The sequence below is a fragment of the Oncorhynchus tshawytscha genome, linkage group LG19 (assembly GCF_018296145.1).
Source record: "Oncorhynchus tshawytscha isolate Ot180627B linkage group LG19, Otsh_v2.0, whole genome shotgun sequence".
In the NCBI taxonomy this organism is placed as follows: domain Eukaryota; kingdom Metazoa; phylum Chordata; class Actinopteri; order Salmoniformes; family Salmonidae; genus Oncorhynchus; species Oncorhynchus tshawytscha.
In genome coordinates this window covers 36569466-36584596 of record NC_056447.1, presented here as the reverse complement: position 1 = coordinate 36584596, position 15131 = coordinate 36569466, and the positions used below count along the sequence as shown (strand labels likewise).

At 41.6% G+C, this 15131-nt stretch overlaps 1 protein-coding gene across 5 annotated transcripts in view; it reads right to left on the bottom strand.

The window, feature by feature from the left end:
• The window catches only part of LOC112218694 (casein kinase I), a 69253-nt gene that overhangs the window by 11221 nt on the left and 42901 nt on the right, over positions 1-15131 (bottom strand). For all 5 annotated transcript variants that reach the window (XM_024379723.2, XM_024379724.2, XM_024379721.2 and 2 more), the window contains exons 7-10: positions 6447-6532; positions 6045-6129; positions 1565-1713; positions 1176-1283 (exon numbers count right to left, since the gene is read on the bottom strand). In XM_024379723.2, coding sequence (XP_024235491.1) covers positions 1176-1283; positions 1565-1713; positions 6045-6129; positions 6447-6532 — 428 coding nt within the window. The remainder of the gene's footprint in view (positions 1-1175; positions 1284-1564; positions 1714-6044; positions 6130-6446; positions 6533-15131) is intronic.

The following is a 15131-nucleotide window of genomic DNA, read 5'->3' as shown; positions in this document are numbered from 1 at the left end:
TGATGGGGTGATATACGTCGACCTACTCAAAACCAAGGATGTTTCCTTTCTCCCCCTCTCATTTCTCTCCTTTTTTATACCTCTCGTTCTCTTCAAGTCCACTCTGCCTTATTCACCTTCCTCTTTCTCCCTCTACCTAAATCTCCCCTCCATCTCAATTCCTTCCTCTTCCCTCTGTCTCTCCAGCTTGCTCTTACAATCCCTTTTTGGCACATACTGGAGCACCAATGGAGACAGGTGGGTTGTTGTTCAGAGCTGAAGCGATGATTAGAGATAAGTCTGGGACTCCTGGGCGCAGCGCCACACACACTCACGTAGAACTACTCTAGCTGCAGCCAATCAAATTTGAGACAAGCTTCACTGCCTGTTGGGAGCCATAGCTGGAGGACATCCAACTGTGAAATTCCTTTTGCGTCTCTCCATGCCTCTTTCTGGTTGAACACAGCCAGGCAGAGGCGGAGATGGACGAGGTATATTGGTGCCAACAGCAACTCATCTAAAAGATCAGCTGAGACTACATGTTAGGTTCTAATTTCGACCTGAAAGCTCCTTTTGCTCCTGTCTTTTCCAAAAGCAGAGATGCTGAGAAATATTATTTTTTACTAGAACTATTAGAAAATCAAGCCATATAGCACCAAACCAACCGAAAAAAGATTTGAGAGGAAAGCTCGAAGTGTGTGGAGCATAAGCAAACCCAGTTGGAAAAAACTATATGGACTACTACTCTTTTGCCTTAAAATTGTACGAATTTAAATGGTGTTGGACTTACTGTAGTGTAAACTGTAAAGCTTGTTGAGAGCTAGTGTGATATATTTAGACAATCCCAAACCCATAATCATAAGTCTTGCAACTCCATAGCATTGAAACTAATTCTACAGTAGGTCACTTATACAAATATAAGGTGTTCAAGCAAGCAATACTTATTCATTGTCCTTGTGGCTGGTAAGGTGAGGACCAACACCATTTCAATCTCCTTCAATTTAGGAATTGGCTCTCCTATTGAGAAATTCCATGTCCAAATCAACTGACAGGAATGGAAATAGTATTGACTAGAACCATGCACATTTTCATCACAAGGATTAGTATATTCATGAATTTGTTGATTCCAGTAGATTTTCTGGAAATTATTGGCTTTTTCAGATGAACAGGCAGAGCTGAAGTGAGACTGTGTATACCTGGTTCCGTAGGGGTTGTTGCTGCGAGGGCCTGTCTCTGTTAGCGTTGCTTTCTCTCGTGATGGCAGACGCACCCGAGTCCACGTTGACAGCCCCCACTGGAGTAGGCTGAGAGAAAGAGTGAAAGCGAGAGACTGACAGGTAAACAAAAAGGCTCAAGGAAATATATATATTTTAATTATTTCACGCGTTTTAAATTCTCTACTTTTGATTTCCCAACTTTCCAGCTATGAAAAGGTACACAAATAGTTACACAAAAAAAAAGGAATTAACAGTTAGCAAGCTGCTGCAAATCAGGACATTTACTCTAGTCTTTCAACAGCTGCTATTTGACAATTGTAGTTGAGACTACACTTATGCTATTTAGCACGTGAACGCTAGCTACTCACAATCGGTCTGCCATCCCAGTCGTAGGTGTAGTCAAAGGTGTATCCTTTACGCTCAAGCAGCTCGGTGAACAGAGTCCTCAAATACTCGTAGTCGGGCTTCTCAAAGAAGTCCAATCGCCGCACGTAGCGCAGGTAGGTGGCCATCTCTTCTACAAATGGGGAAACACAGTCAACATGGTTCAGGCAAAACAAGAGGCCCATCTAGTCATACCGGACAATTGAGTGCACTAAGGCCACATTTTCCCCTCTACTGATGGTTTGTCACAAAAACTGCTGCTTTATTTGTAAATATTTGTAAACAGCTTGTGCACGTTATCTAAGGAAGTCTCAAGGTTGCTCGCCTGAGGTATATAGTATATCATGATAAACTGTAGACCACACTATCTACCTAGAGATTTCATCTGTATTTTTCGTAGCTGTCTACATACCACCACAGACAGATGCTGGCACTAAAACCGCAATCAATGAGCTGTATACTGCCATAAGAAAACAGGAAAATGCTCATTCAGAGGCGGCGCTCCTAGTGGCCGGGGACTTTAATTCAGGGAAACGTAAATCAGTTTTACCTCATTTATATCAGTTCGTTAAATGTGCAACTAAAGGGGAAAAAAATCCTAGACCACCTTACTCCACACACACAGACGCATACAAAGCTCTCCCTCACACTCCATTTGGCAAATCTGACCATAATTCTATCCTCCTGATTCCCGCTTACACGCAAAAATGAAAGCATGAAGCACCAGTGACTAGCTATATAAAAAAAAGTGGTCAGATGAAGCAGATGCTAAACTACAGGACTGTTTTTCAAGCACAGACTGGAATATGTTCCTGGACTCTTCCAATGGCATTGAGGAGTAGACCACATCAGTTACTGGCTTTATCAATAAGTGCATTGATGACGTCGTCCCCACAGTGACTGTACGTACATACCCCAACCAGAAGCCATGGATTACAGGCAACATTCGGACTGAGCTAAAGGGTAGAGCTGCCGCTTTCAAGGAGTGGGACTCTAACCCGGAAGCTTATAAGAAATCCCACTCTGCAACCTATGCTTGCTTCAAGGCTAGTAACACTGAAACATGCATGAGCAGATCAGCTGTTCCGGGCAACTGTGTGATCACGCTTTCTGCAGCCGATGTGAGTAAGACCTTTAAACAGGTCAACATTCACAAGGCCGCAGGGCCAGAAGGATTACCAGGACGTGTACTCCCAGCATGCAAGTGTCATCATTGACATTTTCAACATGTCCCTGATTGAGTCAAATACCAACATGTTTCAAGCAGACCACCATAGTGTTCTTGGGCACAGGGACTAAGGTAACGTGCCTAAATGACTACCAACCTGTAGCACTCACGCCTGTAACCATGAAATGCTTTGAAAGGCTGGTCATAGCTCATAAACACCATTATCCCAGAAACACTAGACCCAAAATGTGCATACCACCCCAACAGATCCACAGATGATGCAAGCTCTATTGCACTCCACACTGCCCTTTCACACCTGGACAAAAGGAACACCTATATGAGAATGCTATTCATTGACTACAGCTCAGTATTCAACACCATAGTGCCCTCATAGCTCATCACTAAGCTAAGGACCCTGGGACTAAACATCTCCCTCTGCAACTGGATCCTGGACTTCCCGACGGGCTGCCCCCAGGTGGTATGGGTAGGTAACAACACATCCGCCACACTGATCCTCAACTTGGGGACTCCTCAGGGGTGCATGCTCAGTCCCCTCCTGTACTCCCTGTTCACGCATAACTCCACGGCCTGGGACGACTCCAACGCCAGCATTCACTTTGCCGATGACACAGCAATGGTAGGCCTGATCACCGACGAGACCGCCTATAGGGAGGTGGTCAGAGACCTGACTGTGTGGTACAAGGACAACAACCTCTCCCTCAACATGACCAAGACAAAGGAGATGATTGTGGATTACAGGAAAAGGAGGACTGAGCACGCCCCCATTCTCATCGGTGGGGCTGTAGTGGAGCAGGTTGAGAGCTTCAAGTTCCTTGGCGTCCATGTCACCAACAAACTAACATGATCCAAGCACACCAAGACCGTCATGAAGAGGGCATGACAAAAGCTATTCCCCCTCAGGAGACTGAAAAGATTTGTCATGGGTCCTCAGATCCTCAAAATATTTTACAGGTGCACCAATCGATGGGGTGCATCACTACCTGGTAAGGCAACTGCTCTGCCTCTGACCGCAAGGCACTACAGAGGGTAGTGCGTACCCCCAGTAAATCACCGGGACCAAGTCGTAAAAATAGTCCAAGACACCAGCCACCCTAGTCATAGACTGTCATCTCTGCTACCGCACGGCAAGCGGTACCGGAGTGCCAAGTCTAGGTCCCAGAAGCTTCTAAACAGCTTCTACCCCCAAGCCATAAGACTGCTGAACAAGTAAACTAATTGCTACCCAGACTATTTCCATTGCTTTTACTCTCGGTTTATTATCTATGCATAGTCATTTTAATAACTCTACCTTCATGTACATATCACCTTGACCCTGGTGCCCCCGGCACATTGACTCTGTACCGTTACCCCCTGTATATAGCTCACTATTGTTATTTATTGCTGCTCTTTAATTATTTGTTATTCTTATCTATTACTATTTTTAGTTATTTTCTTAAAACTGCATTGTTGGTTAAGGGCTTGTACGTAAGCATTTCACTGTAAGGTGAATACCTGTTGTATTCGGCGCATGTGACAAATCAAATTTGATTTGATTTATATAGCAAATGTGCCCACTGATTTTGGCACATGCTCTTCAGCCAATAGCTCGCAGGTAGGCTACCTACATTATGAGATTATTATGGATAAGAGCGATATTATCTGTATCTATCAAACGGCAGCCAAGCATGAATCATCAGGTCACCAGAATAAGATCCTCGCTATTTATTGGAATATGTGCATCTAGCTCATCACCTTACACATGAACACCCTGTGAAGTTCCCATAACGTATTTCATCTGTTGCCTAATAAACTGCATGCTTTCGAGTCGTGTAAGTTGTGGGAGGACCACACAAAATATTGAGTGACTACTTCAATATGATGGTTATATCAATATTTGCACATCTCGTATAATTCATTTTTAACGACCCAAAGACACCACCATGTCAAACGAATAAATTGTCGGCATTTCTAAAATTTAACCGGCAGTTCCTGTTTCCATCAGCCCAGTTGTAAATTTTGTCATGCAACAGCTAAATTCATCCGCATGAAAAGTTGATGGAAACATGGTGTCTTGCAAATACATGCTCCATCATTCACTCTCCTATGCGCCTGTCCTCCAAGAAGCATCTTCTGCTAACTTAACTTCTTTGGGATAGGGGGTAGCATTTTCACTTCTGGATGAAAAGCATGCACAGAGTAAACTGCCTCCTACTCAGTCCCAGATGCTAATATATGCATATTATTAGTGGTGGGATAGAAAACAATCTGAAGTTTCTAAAACTGTTTGAATGATGTCTGAGTATAACAGAACGCATATGGCAGGCAAAAACCTGAGAAAAAATCCAAACAGGAAGTGGGAAATCTGAGGTTTGTAGTTTTTGAACTCAGCCCCTATCGAATACACAGTGGGATTTGGGTCATTTTGCACTTCCTAAGGCTTCCACTAGATGTCAACCGTCTTTCGAACGTTGTTTCAGGCTTCTACTGTGAAGGGGGGCCGAATGAGAGGGGATTGAGTCAGAGGTATGGCAGCAGCCTCGATCTCAGTCACGCGCATTCACATGAGGTAGCTCTCGTTCCATTGCTTTTCTACAGACAACGGAATTCTCCAGTTGGAACATCGAACATTTATGATAAAAACATCCTAAAGATTGATTCTATACTTAGTTTGACAAGTTTCTACGACCTGTAATATAACTTTTTAAACTTTTCGTCCGACGTTCAGCTGGACCTGAATGCGCGTTTGGATTTGTTTACCAAACGCCCTAACAAAAGCAGCTATTTGGACATAAATGATGAACTTTATCGAACAAAACATACATGTATTGTGTAACATGAAGTCCTATGAGTGTCATCTGATGAAGATCAAAGGTTAATTTGATCTCTATTTGTGTCTCCTCTCTCTGGCTGGAAAAATGGCTGAGTTTTTCTGTGACTTGGTGGTGACCTAAATCGTTTGTGGAGCTTTCGCTGTAAAGCATTATTGAAATCAGACACTGGCTGGATTTATGAGAAATGTATCTTTAAAATGGTGCCTAATACTTGTATGTTTGAGAAATTTGATTTATGAGATTTCTGTTGATTTGTATTTGGCGCACTGCAATTTCATTGGCTGTTGGCGAGGGGTTCCGCTAGCGGAACGGTGTTAGCGGAACCCCAGTCCAAGTCCAGCTCGCTCTTGATTATTCTATTGTGATTATTAACTGCCATAACATGCAGTGCAAAGTGTGTGTTCTAGGAAATGTAACCATTTCAAAGGCATGTACTAGTGTCATGGTGGAAGATTGGCATAATACCTGGAAAGCTTTCACAGAGGACCTCGATGGGAGTGTTGCGCTTGGTGTCGCCAATCTTCTGGTATCGCTCTTTCAGGGTGTCAGCCTGTAGGTAGAATGCACAAATTGAGTCCAAACACACTTTTGCCATCATTTCTCCCTCCCTTCAACCCAATGTTACATTTCACTTTCCCTCCTCCTAGCCAGTCTTTCAATCACCCACTTTATCGCTCCTGTGCTTCCTTTAGGTGAACATTCCTTCTCTCTCTCCTTGAATCACAACTAGTAGCGCATCACACATCATAGCAAAATGCTTCGCAACAAAAAACAAAAACAAGCATTTATTGGACAAGCTCTGATAGTACCTCCCCATTTTGTGCCTACTGAACATGACCCAGCTGACATCATGCCTAGCTCCCCTACCTTGAGTCCTTGCCACGGCAGACTCCCTCGTAGGAAATACATGAACATGTGGCCCAGGGCTTCCAGGTCATCCCGTCGACTTTGCTCTGAAACAAAAAGGGAGGGGTGTCCGTTTTCAGCGGTGACCAATATATAGCCTCTCTACCATACTCCTGTGTTGGAGGTCTTGCTCCACACGCACACACATCAAAAGTTTATTTGTACCATTTTCTACATTGAAGAATAATAGTGAAGACATCACAGCTACGAAAGAAAACATGGAATCGTTTAGCATATTTTAGATTCTTCAAAGAAGCCACTCTTTGCCTTGATGACAGCTTTGCACTCTCTCAACCATCTTCACCTGGAATGCTTTTCCAACAGTCTTGAAGGATTTCCCACATATGCTGAGCACTTGTTGGCTGCTTTTCCTTCACTCTGCGGACCAACTCATCCCAAACCATCTCAATTGGGTTGAGGTCGGCAGGTTAGCCTAGTGGTTAGAGTGTTGGACTAGTAACCGGAAGGTTGCGAGTTCAAACCCCCGAGCTGACAAGGTACAAATCTGTCGTTCTGCCCCTGAACAGGCAGTTAACCCACTGTTCCCAGGCCGTCATTGAAAATAAGAATGTGTTCTTAACGGACTTGCCTGGTTAAATAAAAGGTAAAAAAATAAAATAACCTGGCCTCCACGATCACCCGACCTTTTTATCTGATGCAGCACTCCATCTTGGTCAAATAGCCCTTCCACAGCCTGGAGGTGTGATAGGTCATTGTCCTGTTGAAAAACAAATTATAGTCCCACTAAGCACAAACCAGAAGGGATGGCGTATTGCTGCTGAAAGCTGTGGTAGCCATGGTGGTTAAGTGTGCCTTGAATTATAAATAAATCATTGACAGTGTCACCAGCAAAGTATCCCCACACCATGACACCACCTCCTCCATGCTTCACAGTGGGAACCACACATGCAGAGATAATCCATTCACCTACACTGCGTCTCACAAAAACACAGCGGTTGGAACCAAAAATCTAAAATTTGGACTCATCAGACCAAAAGGACAGATTTCCACCGGGCTACTGTCCATCGCTCGTGTTCCTTGGCCCAAGCAAGTCTCTTCTTCTTATTGGTGTCCTTTAGTAATGGTTTCTTTGCAGCAATTCAACCATGAAGGCCTGATTCCCGTAGTCCCCCCCTGAACAGCTGATGCTGAGATGTGTCTGTTACTTAAACTCTGAAGCATTTATTTGGGCTGACATTTCTGAGGCTGGTAGCTGTAATGAACTTATCCTCTGCAGCAGAGGTAACGCTGCATCTTCCTTTCCTGTGGCGGTCCTCATGAGCCAGTTTCATCATGGCGCTTGATGGTTTTTGCAACTGCAGGAAGAATCTTTCAAATTTTCCAGATGACTGACCTTCAGGTCTTAAAAGTAAAGGACTGTCGTTATTCTTGGCTTATTTGAGCTGTTCATGCCATAATATGGACTTTTTACTTTACTTAATAGGGCTATCTTCTGTATACCACCCCTACCTTGTCACAGCACAAGTGGCTCAAACGCATTAACTTCTTTGGGATAGGGGGCAGCATTTTCACTTTTGGATGAATAAATAGCATGCCCAGAGTCAACTGCCTCCTACTCAGTCCCAGATGCTAATATATGCATATTATTAGTATTATTGGATTCAAAACAATCTGAAGTTTCTAAAACTGTTTGAATGATGTCTGAGTATAACAGAAATCATATGGCAGGCAGAAACCTGAAAAATCCAAACAGGAAGTGGGAAATCTGAGTTGTAGTTTTTGAACTCAGCCCCTATCGAATACACAGTGGGATATGGGTTATGTTGCACTTCCTAAGGCTTCCACTAGTTGTCAACCGCCTTTAGAACGTTGTTTCAGGCTTCTCATGTGAAGGGGAGCCGGGTGGGAGCTGTTTCACTAAGGGGTCTGCCAGCAGCCTCGTTCTCAGTCACGCGCATTTCACATGAGGTAGCTCTCGTTCCATTGCTTTTCTACAGACAATGGAATACTCCGGTTGGAACATTATTGAACATTTATGATAAAAACAGCCTAAAGATTGATTCTATACTAAGTTTGACAAGTTTCTACGACATGTAATATAACTTTTTGTCCTACTGGACCTGAATGCGCTTTTGGATTTGTTTACCAACAACCCTAACAAAAGAAGCTATTTGGACATAAATGGACATTATCGAACAAAACAAGCATTTATTGTGGAACTGCGATTCCTGGGAGTGAATTCTGAGGAAGATCATAATGCTATTTATGACTAATGTTGACTACATTAGTCATAAATGGCTGGTTTGGGCTCTGAGCGCCGTTCTCAGATTATGCTTCTTCCGTAAAGTTTTTTAGAAATCTGACACAGCGGTTGCATTAAGGAGAAGTGTATCTAAAGTTCCATGCATAACACTTGAATTTATCAACATTTATAATTAGTATTTCTGTGAATTCATGTGGCTCTCTGCAATATCACTGCATGTTTTGGAACTACTGAACATAACACGCCAATGTAAAATAAGATTTTTGGATATAAATATGAACTTTACAGAACAAAACACATGTATTGTGTAACATAGTGTCATCTGATGATCAAATTTAGTGAATCATTTTCTCTCTATTTGTGCTTTTTGTGACTCCTCTCTTTGGCTGGAAAATTCTGTGAGTTCCATGTGTGTTATTTCATAGTTTGTGTCTATGTCTGAGTAGGTATACCCAAACTTTTGACTGGTACTGTATATCTATCTAAATGTAGCAAAAAAAGAAATGTCCTCTCAGTCAACTGCGTTTATTTTCAACAAACTTAACATGTGTAAATATTTGTATGAACATAAGATTCAACAACTGAGACACACTGAACAAGTTCCACAGACATGTGACTAATAGAAATTGAATAATGTGTTCCTGAACAAAAGGGGGGGGGGGTCAAAAATCAAAAGTAAGTCACTATCTGGTGTGGCCACCAGCTGCATTAACTTCTTGGATATAGGAGGCGCTATTTTAATTTTTGGATGAAAAACGTTCCCGTTTTAAACAAGATATTTTTTCACGAAAAGATGCTCGACTATGCATATAATTGACAGCTTTGGAAAGAAAACACTGACGTTTCCAAAACTACAAAGATATTGTCTGTGAGTGCCACAGAACTGATGTTACAGAAAAAAACCCAGATAAAAATCCAATCAGAAAGTGCCAATTTTTTTTAAATCGCCTCATGCCAATGACTCCTTATATGGCTGTGAAGGAGCTAGGAGTCAGCTTACGTTTTCCACGTTTTCCCCAAGGTGTCTGCAGCATTGTGATGTATTTGTAGGCATATCATTGGAAGATTGACCATAAGAGAGACTACATCTACCAGGTGGTCGCTTGGTGTCCTCCGTCGCAATTATTGCGTAATCTCCAGCTGCAGTATTTTTCCGTTTGCTTCTGATGAGAAGCCAACTGCCACCACTGATAGATTATCGAATAGATATGTGAAAAACACCTTGAGGATTGAGTCTAAACAACGTTTGCCATGTTTGTCGATATTATGGAGCTAATTTGGAAAAAAGTTTGGCGTTGTAAGTGACTGCATTTTCCGGTATTTTTCTTAGCCAAACGTGATGAACAAAACGGAGCTATTTCATCTACACAAATAATCTTTTGGGAAAAAATGAACATTTGCTATCTAACTAAGAGTCTCGTCATTGAAAACATCCAAAGTTCTTCAAAGGTAAATGATTTTATTTGAATGCTTTTCTATCAATACTCTTACACAAATGCTTGTGTAGCTTTGGTTGAAAAGCATATTTTGAAAATCTGAGATGACAGTGTTGTTAACAAAAGCCTAAGCTTGTGTTTGAATATATTTATTTCATTTGCGATTTTCATGAATAGGAAACGTTGCGTTATGGTAATGAGCTTGAGGCTATGATTACGCTCCCGGATACGGGATTGCTCGACGCTAGAGGTTAAGCACTGCAGTGCATCTACTCCTCATGGACTGCACCAGATTTGCCAGTTCTTGCTGCGAGATGTTACCCCACTCTTCCACCAAAGCACCTGCAAGTTCCCAGACATATCTGGGGGGGATGGCCCTAGCCCTCACCCACAGTTCCAACAGGTCCCAGACATGCTCAAAGGGATTGAAATCCGAGCTCTTCGCTGGCCATGGCAGAACACTGACATTCCTGTCTTGCAGGAAATCACGCACAGAACGAGCAGTATGGCTGGTGGCATTGTCATGCTGGAGGATCATGTCAGGATGAGCCTGCAGGAAGGGTACCGCATGAGGGAAGGGGATGTTGTTGTCATTGCAGGCAATCTCAACACCTGCAATGACAACAAGCTTAGTCCGATAATGCTGTGACACACCGTCCCAGACCATGACGGACCCTCCATCTCCAAATCAATCCCGTTCCAGAGTACAGGCCTCGGTGTAACGCTCATTCCCTCGACGATAACCGCGAATCCCACCATCACCCCTGGTGAGACAAAACCGCGACTCGTCAGTGAAGAGCCCTTTTTGCCAGTCCTATCTGGTCCAACGACAGTGGGTTTGTGCTACAGGTCGACCGATTATGATTTTTCAACGCAGATACCGATTAATCCAACAATTTTTATTTTTATTTATTTGTAATAATGACAATTACAGCAATACTGAATGAAGACTTATTTTAACTTCATATAATACATCAATAAAAATGTTGCCTTAAATAAATAAACATGTTCAATTTGGTTTAAATAATGCAAAAACAAAGTGTTGGAGAAGAAAGTAAAAGTGCAATATGTGCCGTGCAAAAAAGCTAACGTTTCAGTTCCTTGCTCAGAACATAACATATGAAAGCTGGTGGTTCCTTTTAACATGAGACTTCAATATTCCAAGGTAAGAGGTTTTAGGTTGTAGTTAATATAGTATTTATAGGACTACTTCTCTAAACCATTTGTATTTCATATAACTTTGTTCTTATAGGCACTTTAGTATTGCAAGTGTAACAGTATAGCTTCCGTCCCTCTCCTCGCCCCTACCTGGGCTCGAACCAGGAACACATCGACAGCCACCCTCAAAGCATCGTTACCCATCACTCCACAAAATACACGGCCCTTGCAGAGCAAGATGCGCACTAAAAGTGTTTCAAACGTCACTCGCTCTGAGACTTGGGAAATGCACCCAATAGTAGTGTACATTGTTTTTATACTGTTAGCTAGTTTTATACTGTTAGCTAGTTTTATACTGCTAGCTAGTTTTATACTGCTAGCTAGTTCTAGCTAGCTATTTGGGTTGGTAGCTATCAAGTAAGGTGTTTGTTTCATACTTTGGATCAATTTCCAGACTTGTGGAGGTCTACAATTTTGTTTCTGGGGTCTTGGCTGATTTCTTCAGATAGCCCCCATCGACAGTGATGAGCACGCCAGAGGATGGATGAAGAGCTGGTAAACCGAAGAAGGAAGGGAAGAAAAGGGAGAAGAGCCAGTGACACCAAGAGAACAAACATTAAATCATATTGTTTAATTGAAATTTTAATAAATAATAGGCGTACTTTTGTTTGTTTTTTCCTCTGAAGACATTATCATGTCTAAAATCAGATTACAATTCATTCATCTAGCGGCGCAACCTCTAACAAGCTAGCCATTTCACATCGGTTACATCAGCCACAATCTCGGGAGTTGATAGGCCTGAAGTTCCACCTGGCCAACATCCAGTGAGATTGCAGAGGGCAAAATTCAAATACTCATAAAAATTCGGAAAAAAACAGATTTTACATAGGCTTAAAGATTAACTTCTTGTGAATCCAACCACGGTGTCAGAATTAAAAAATGCTTTACGGCGAAAGCATACCTTACGATCATTTGAGAACATAGCCCAGCAGACAAATCATTACAAACAGTAACCAGCCAAGCAGAAGAGTTACACAACTCAGAAATAGAGATAAAATGAATCCCTTACCTTTGATCTTCATATGGTTGCACTCAGAAGACATTCATTTACTCAATAAATGTTCCTTTTGTTCGATAAAGTCTCTTTATATCCAAAAACCTCCATTTTGTTCGCGCGTTTTCTTCAGTAATCCACAGGCTCAAACGCAGTCAAAACAGGCAGACAAAAAAATCCAAATTGTATCCGTAAAATTTATAGAAATATGTCAAACGATGTTTATATACAACCCTCATGTTGTTTTTAGCCTAAATGATCTATAATATTTCAACTGGACAATAACATTGTCAATATAAAAGGTAAACAAGAAAGGCCCTCTCGGGATTGAGCATGAAAAAAACTGACACGGCAGGGTCCACTCATTCAGACCAGTCTTACTCCCTCATTTATCAGAATACAAGCCTGAAACAATTTCTAAAGACTTGACATCTAGTGGAAGGCATAGGAACTGCAATTTGAGTCCTAAGTCAATGGATATTGTAATGGCATTGAATAGAGAACTACAAAACCCCCCCAAAAAACTACTTCCTGAATGGATTTCTCTCAGGTTTTCGCCTGCCAAATCAGTTCTGTTATACTCAGACACTATTTGAATGTTTTTGGAAACGTTAGTCTTTTCTATCCAAATCTACCAGTTATATGCATATCATATCTTCTGGGCCCGAGTTGCAGGCCGTTTAATTTGGGCATGCTTTTCATCCAAAATTCCGAATGCTGCCCCCTACACTAGAGAAATTAATATGGTCGAATCCGGAAACTATAATTTCAAAAACAAAACGTTTATTATTTCAGTGAAATACGGAACCATTCCGTATTTTATCTAACGGGTGGCATCCCTAAATCTAAATATTGCTGTTACATTGTACAACCTTCAATGTTATGTCATAATTACGTAAAATTCTTGCAAATTAGTTCGCAACGAGCCAGGCAGCCCAAACGGTTGAATATACCCTGACTCTGCGTGCAATAAACGCAAGAGAAGTGACAATTTCACCTGGTTAATATTTTCTGCTAACCTGGATTTCTTTTACGTCATTAATATGGTCGAATCCGGAAACCATCATCTCTAAAACAAGATGTTTATTCTTTCAGTGAAATATGGAACTGTTCTGTATTTAATCTAAGGGGTGGCCTCCATTAGTCATAACATTGAAGGTTGTGCAATGTAACAGGAATATTGTCATAATTACGTAAAATTCTGGCAAATTAGGCGGCTCAAACTGTTGCATATACCCTGACAATTTCACCTGGTTAATATTGCCTGCTAACCTGGATTTCATTTAGCTAAATATGCAGGTTTAAAAATATATACATCTGTGTATTGAGTTTAAGAAAGTCATGGGTGTTTATGGTTAGGTACACATTGGAGCAACGATACGCACCGCATTGATTATATGCAACGCTGGACACGCTAGATAAACTAGCAATATCAACCATGTGTAGTTAACTAGTGATTATGATTGATTTTTATAAGATAAGTTTAATGCCAGCTAGCAACTTAACTTGGCTTACTGCATTCGCGTAACAGGCAGTCTCCTCGTGGAGTGCAATGAGAGGCAGGTGGTTAGAGCGTTGGACTAGTTAACTTTAAGGTTGCATAATCGGATCCCCCGAGCTGACAAGGTGAAAATCTGTCGTACTGCCCCTGAACAAGGCAGTTAACCCACCCTTCCTAGGCCATCATTGAAAATAAGAATGTGTTCTTAACTGACTTGCCTTGTTAAATAAAAAGGTGTCATTTTTTGGGGGTCCTGAAAAAGGGACGTTTCTTTTTTTGCATTTATATACACAGTGCCTTCGGAAAGTACTCAGACCCCTTGACTTTTTCCACATTGTTACATTACAGCCTTATTCTAAAACCGATTAAATAAAATAAATCCTCAATCTACACACAATACCCCACAATGACAAAATGAACAGGTTTTTAGAAATGTTTCCAAATGTATTGAAGATTAAAAAAAACAAATAACTTATTTACATAACTATTCAGACTCTTCACCATGAGACTCAAAATTGAGCTCAGGTACATCCTGTTTCCATTGATCATCCTTCAGATGTTTCTACAACTTAATTGGAGTCCACCTGTGGTAAATTCAAGTGATTGGACATGATTTGGAAAGGCACACATCTGTCTATATAAGGTCCCACAGTTGACAGTGCTTGTCAGAGCAACAACCAAGCCATGGGGTCGAAAGAATTGCCCATAGATCTCCGAGACAGGATCGTGTCGAGGCATAGATCTGGGGAAGGTTACCAAAAAATGTTTGCAGCATTGAAGATCCAAGAACACAGTAGCCTCCATCATTCTTAAACGGAAGAAGTTGGGTAAATAATTGGGTACCAAATGAACCAATCAAAGGAGAGATCATTAGGAAAGAGTTTGAGCGGGACTCTGATAGAGATAAGAAACCTGGTCAGTTTGGTGTTACCCATCCAGGTGAATTCAAAGCACACCATCCCGAGAGGAAAGGAGATCTCAGATGACATCAGGATGAGGATAGTGACAGCACATCAGTCTGGGGATGGCTATAAAGTAATCTCAAAGGTTTGAGCTCCATCAGTCCACTGTGAGGCAAATAATTGACAAATAGCGAACATTTAACATGACAGCAACTCGGCCTAGAAGTGGACGCCATTTTAAAATTTCAGCGCTGTCATCAAGGCAAAGGGTGGCTACTTTAAAGAATCTCAAATAAAATATATTTTGATTTGTTGAACACTTTTTTGGTTACTACATGATTCCATAGCTGTAATTTTAGTTTTGATGTATT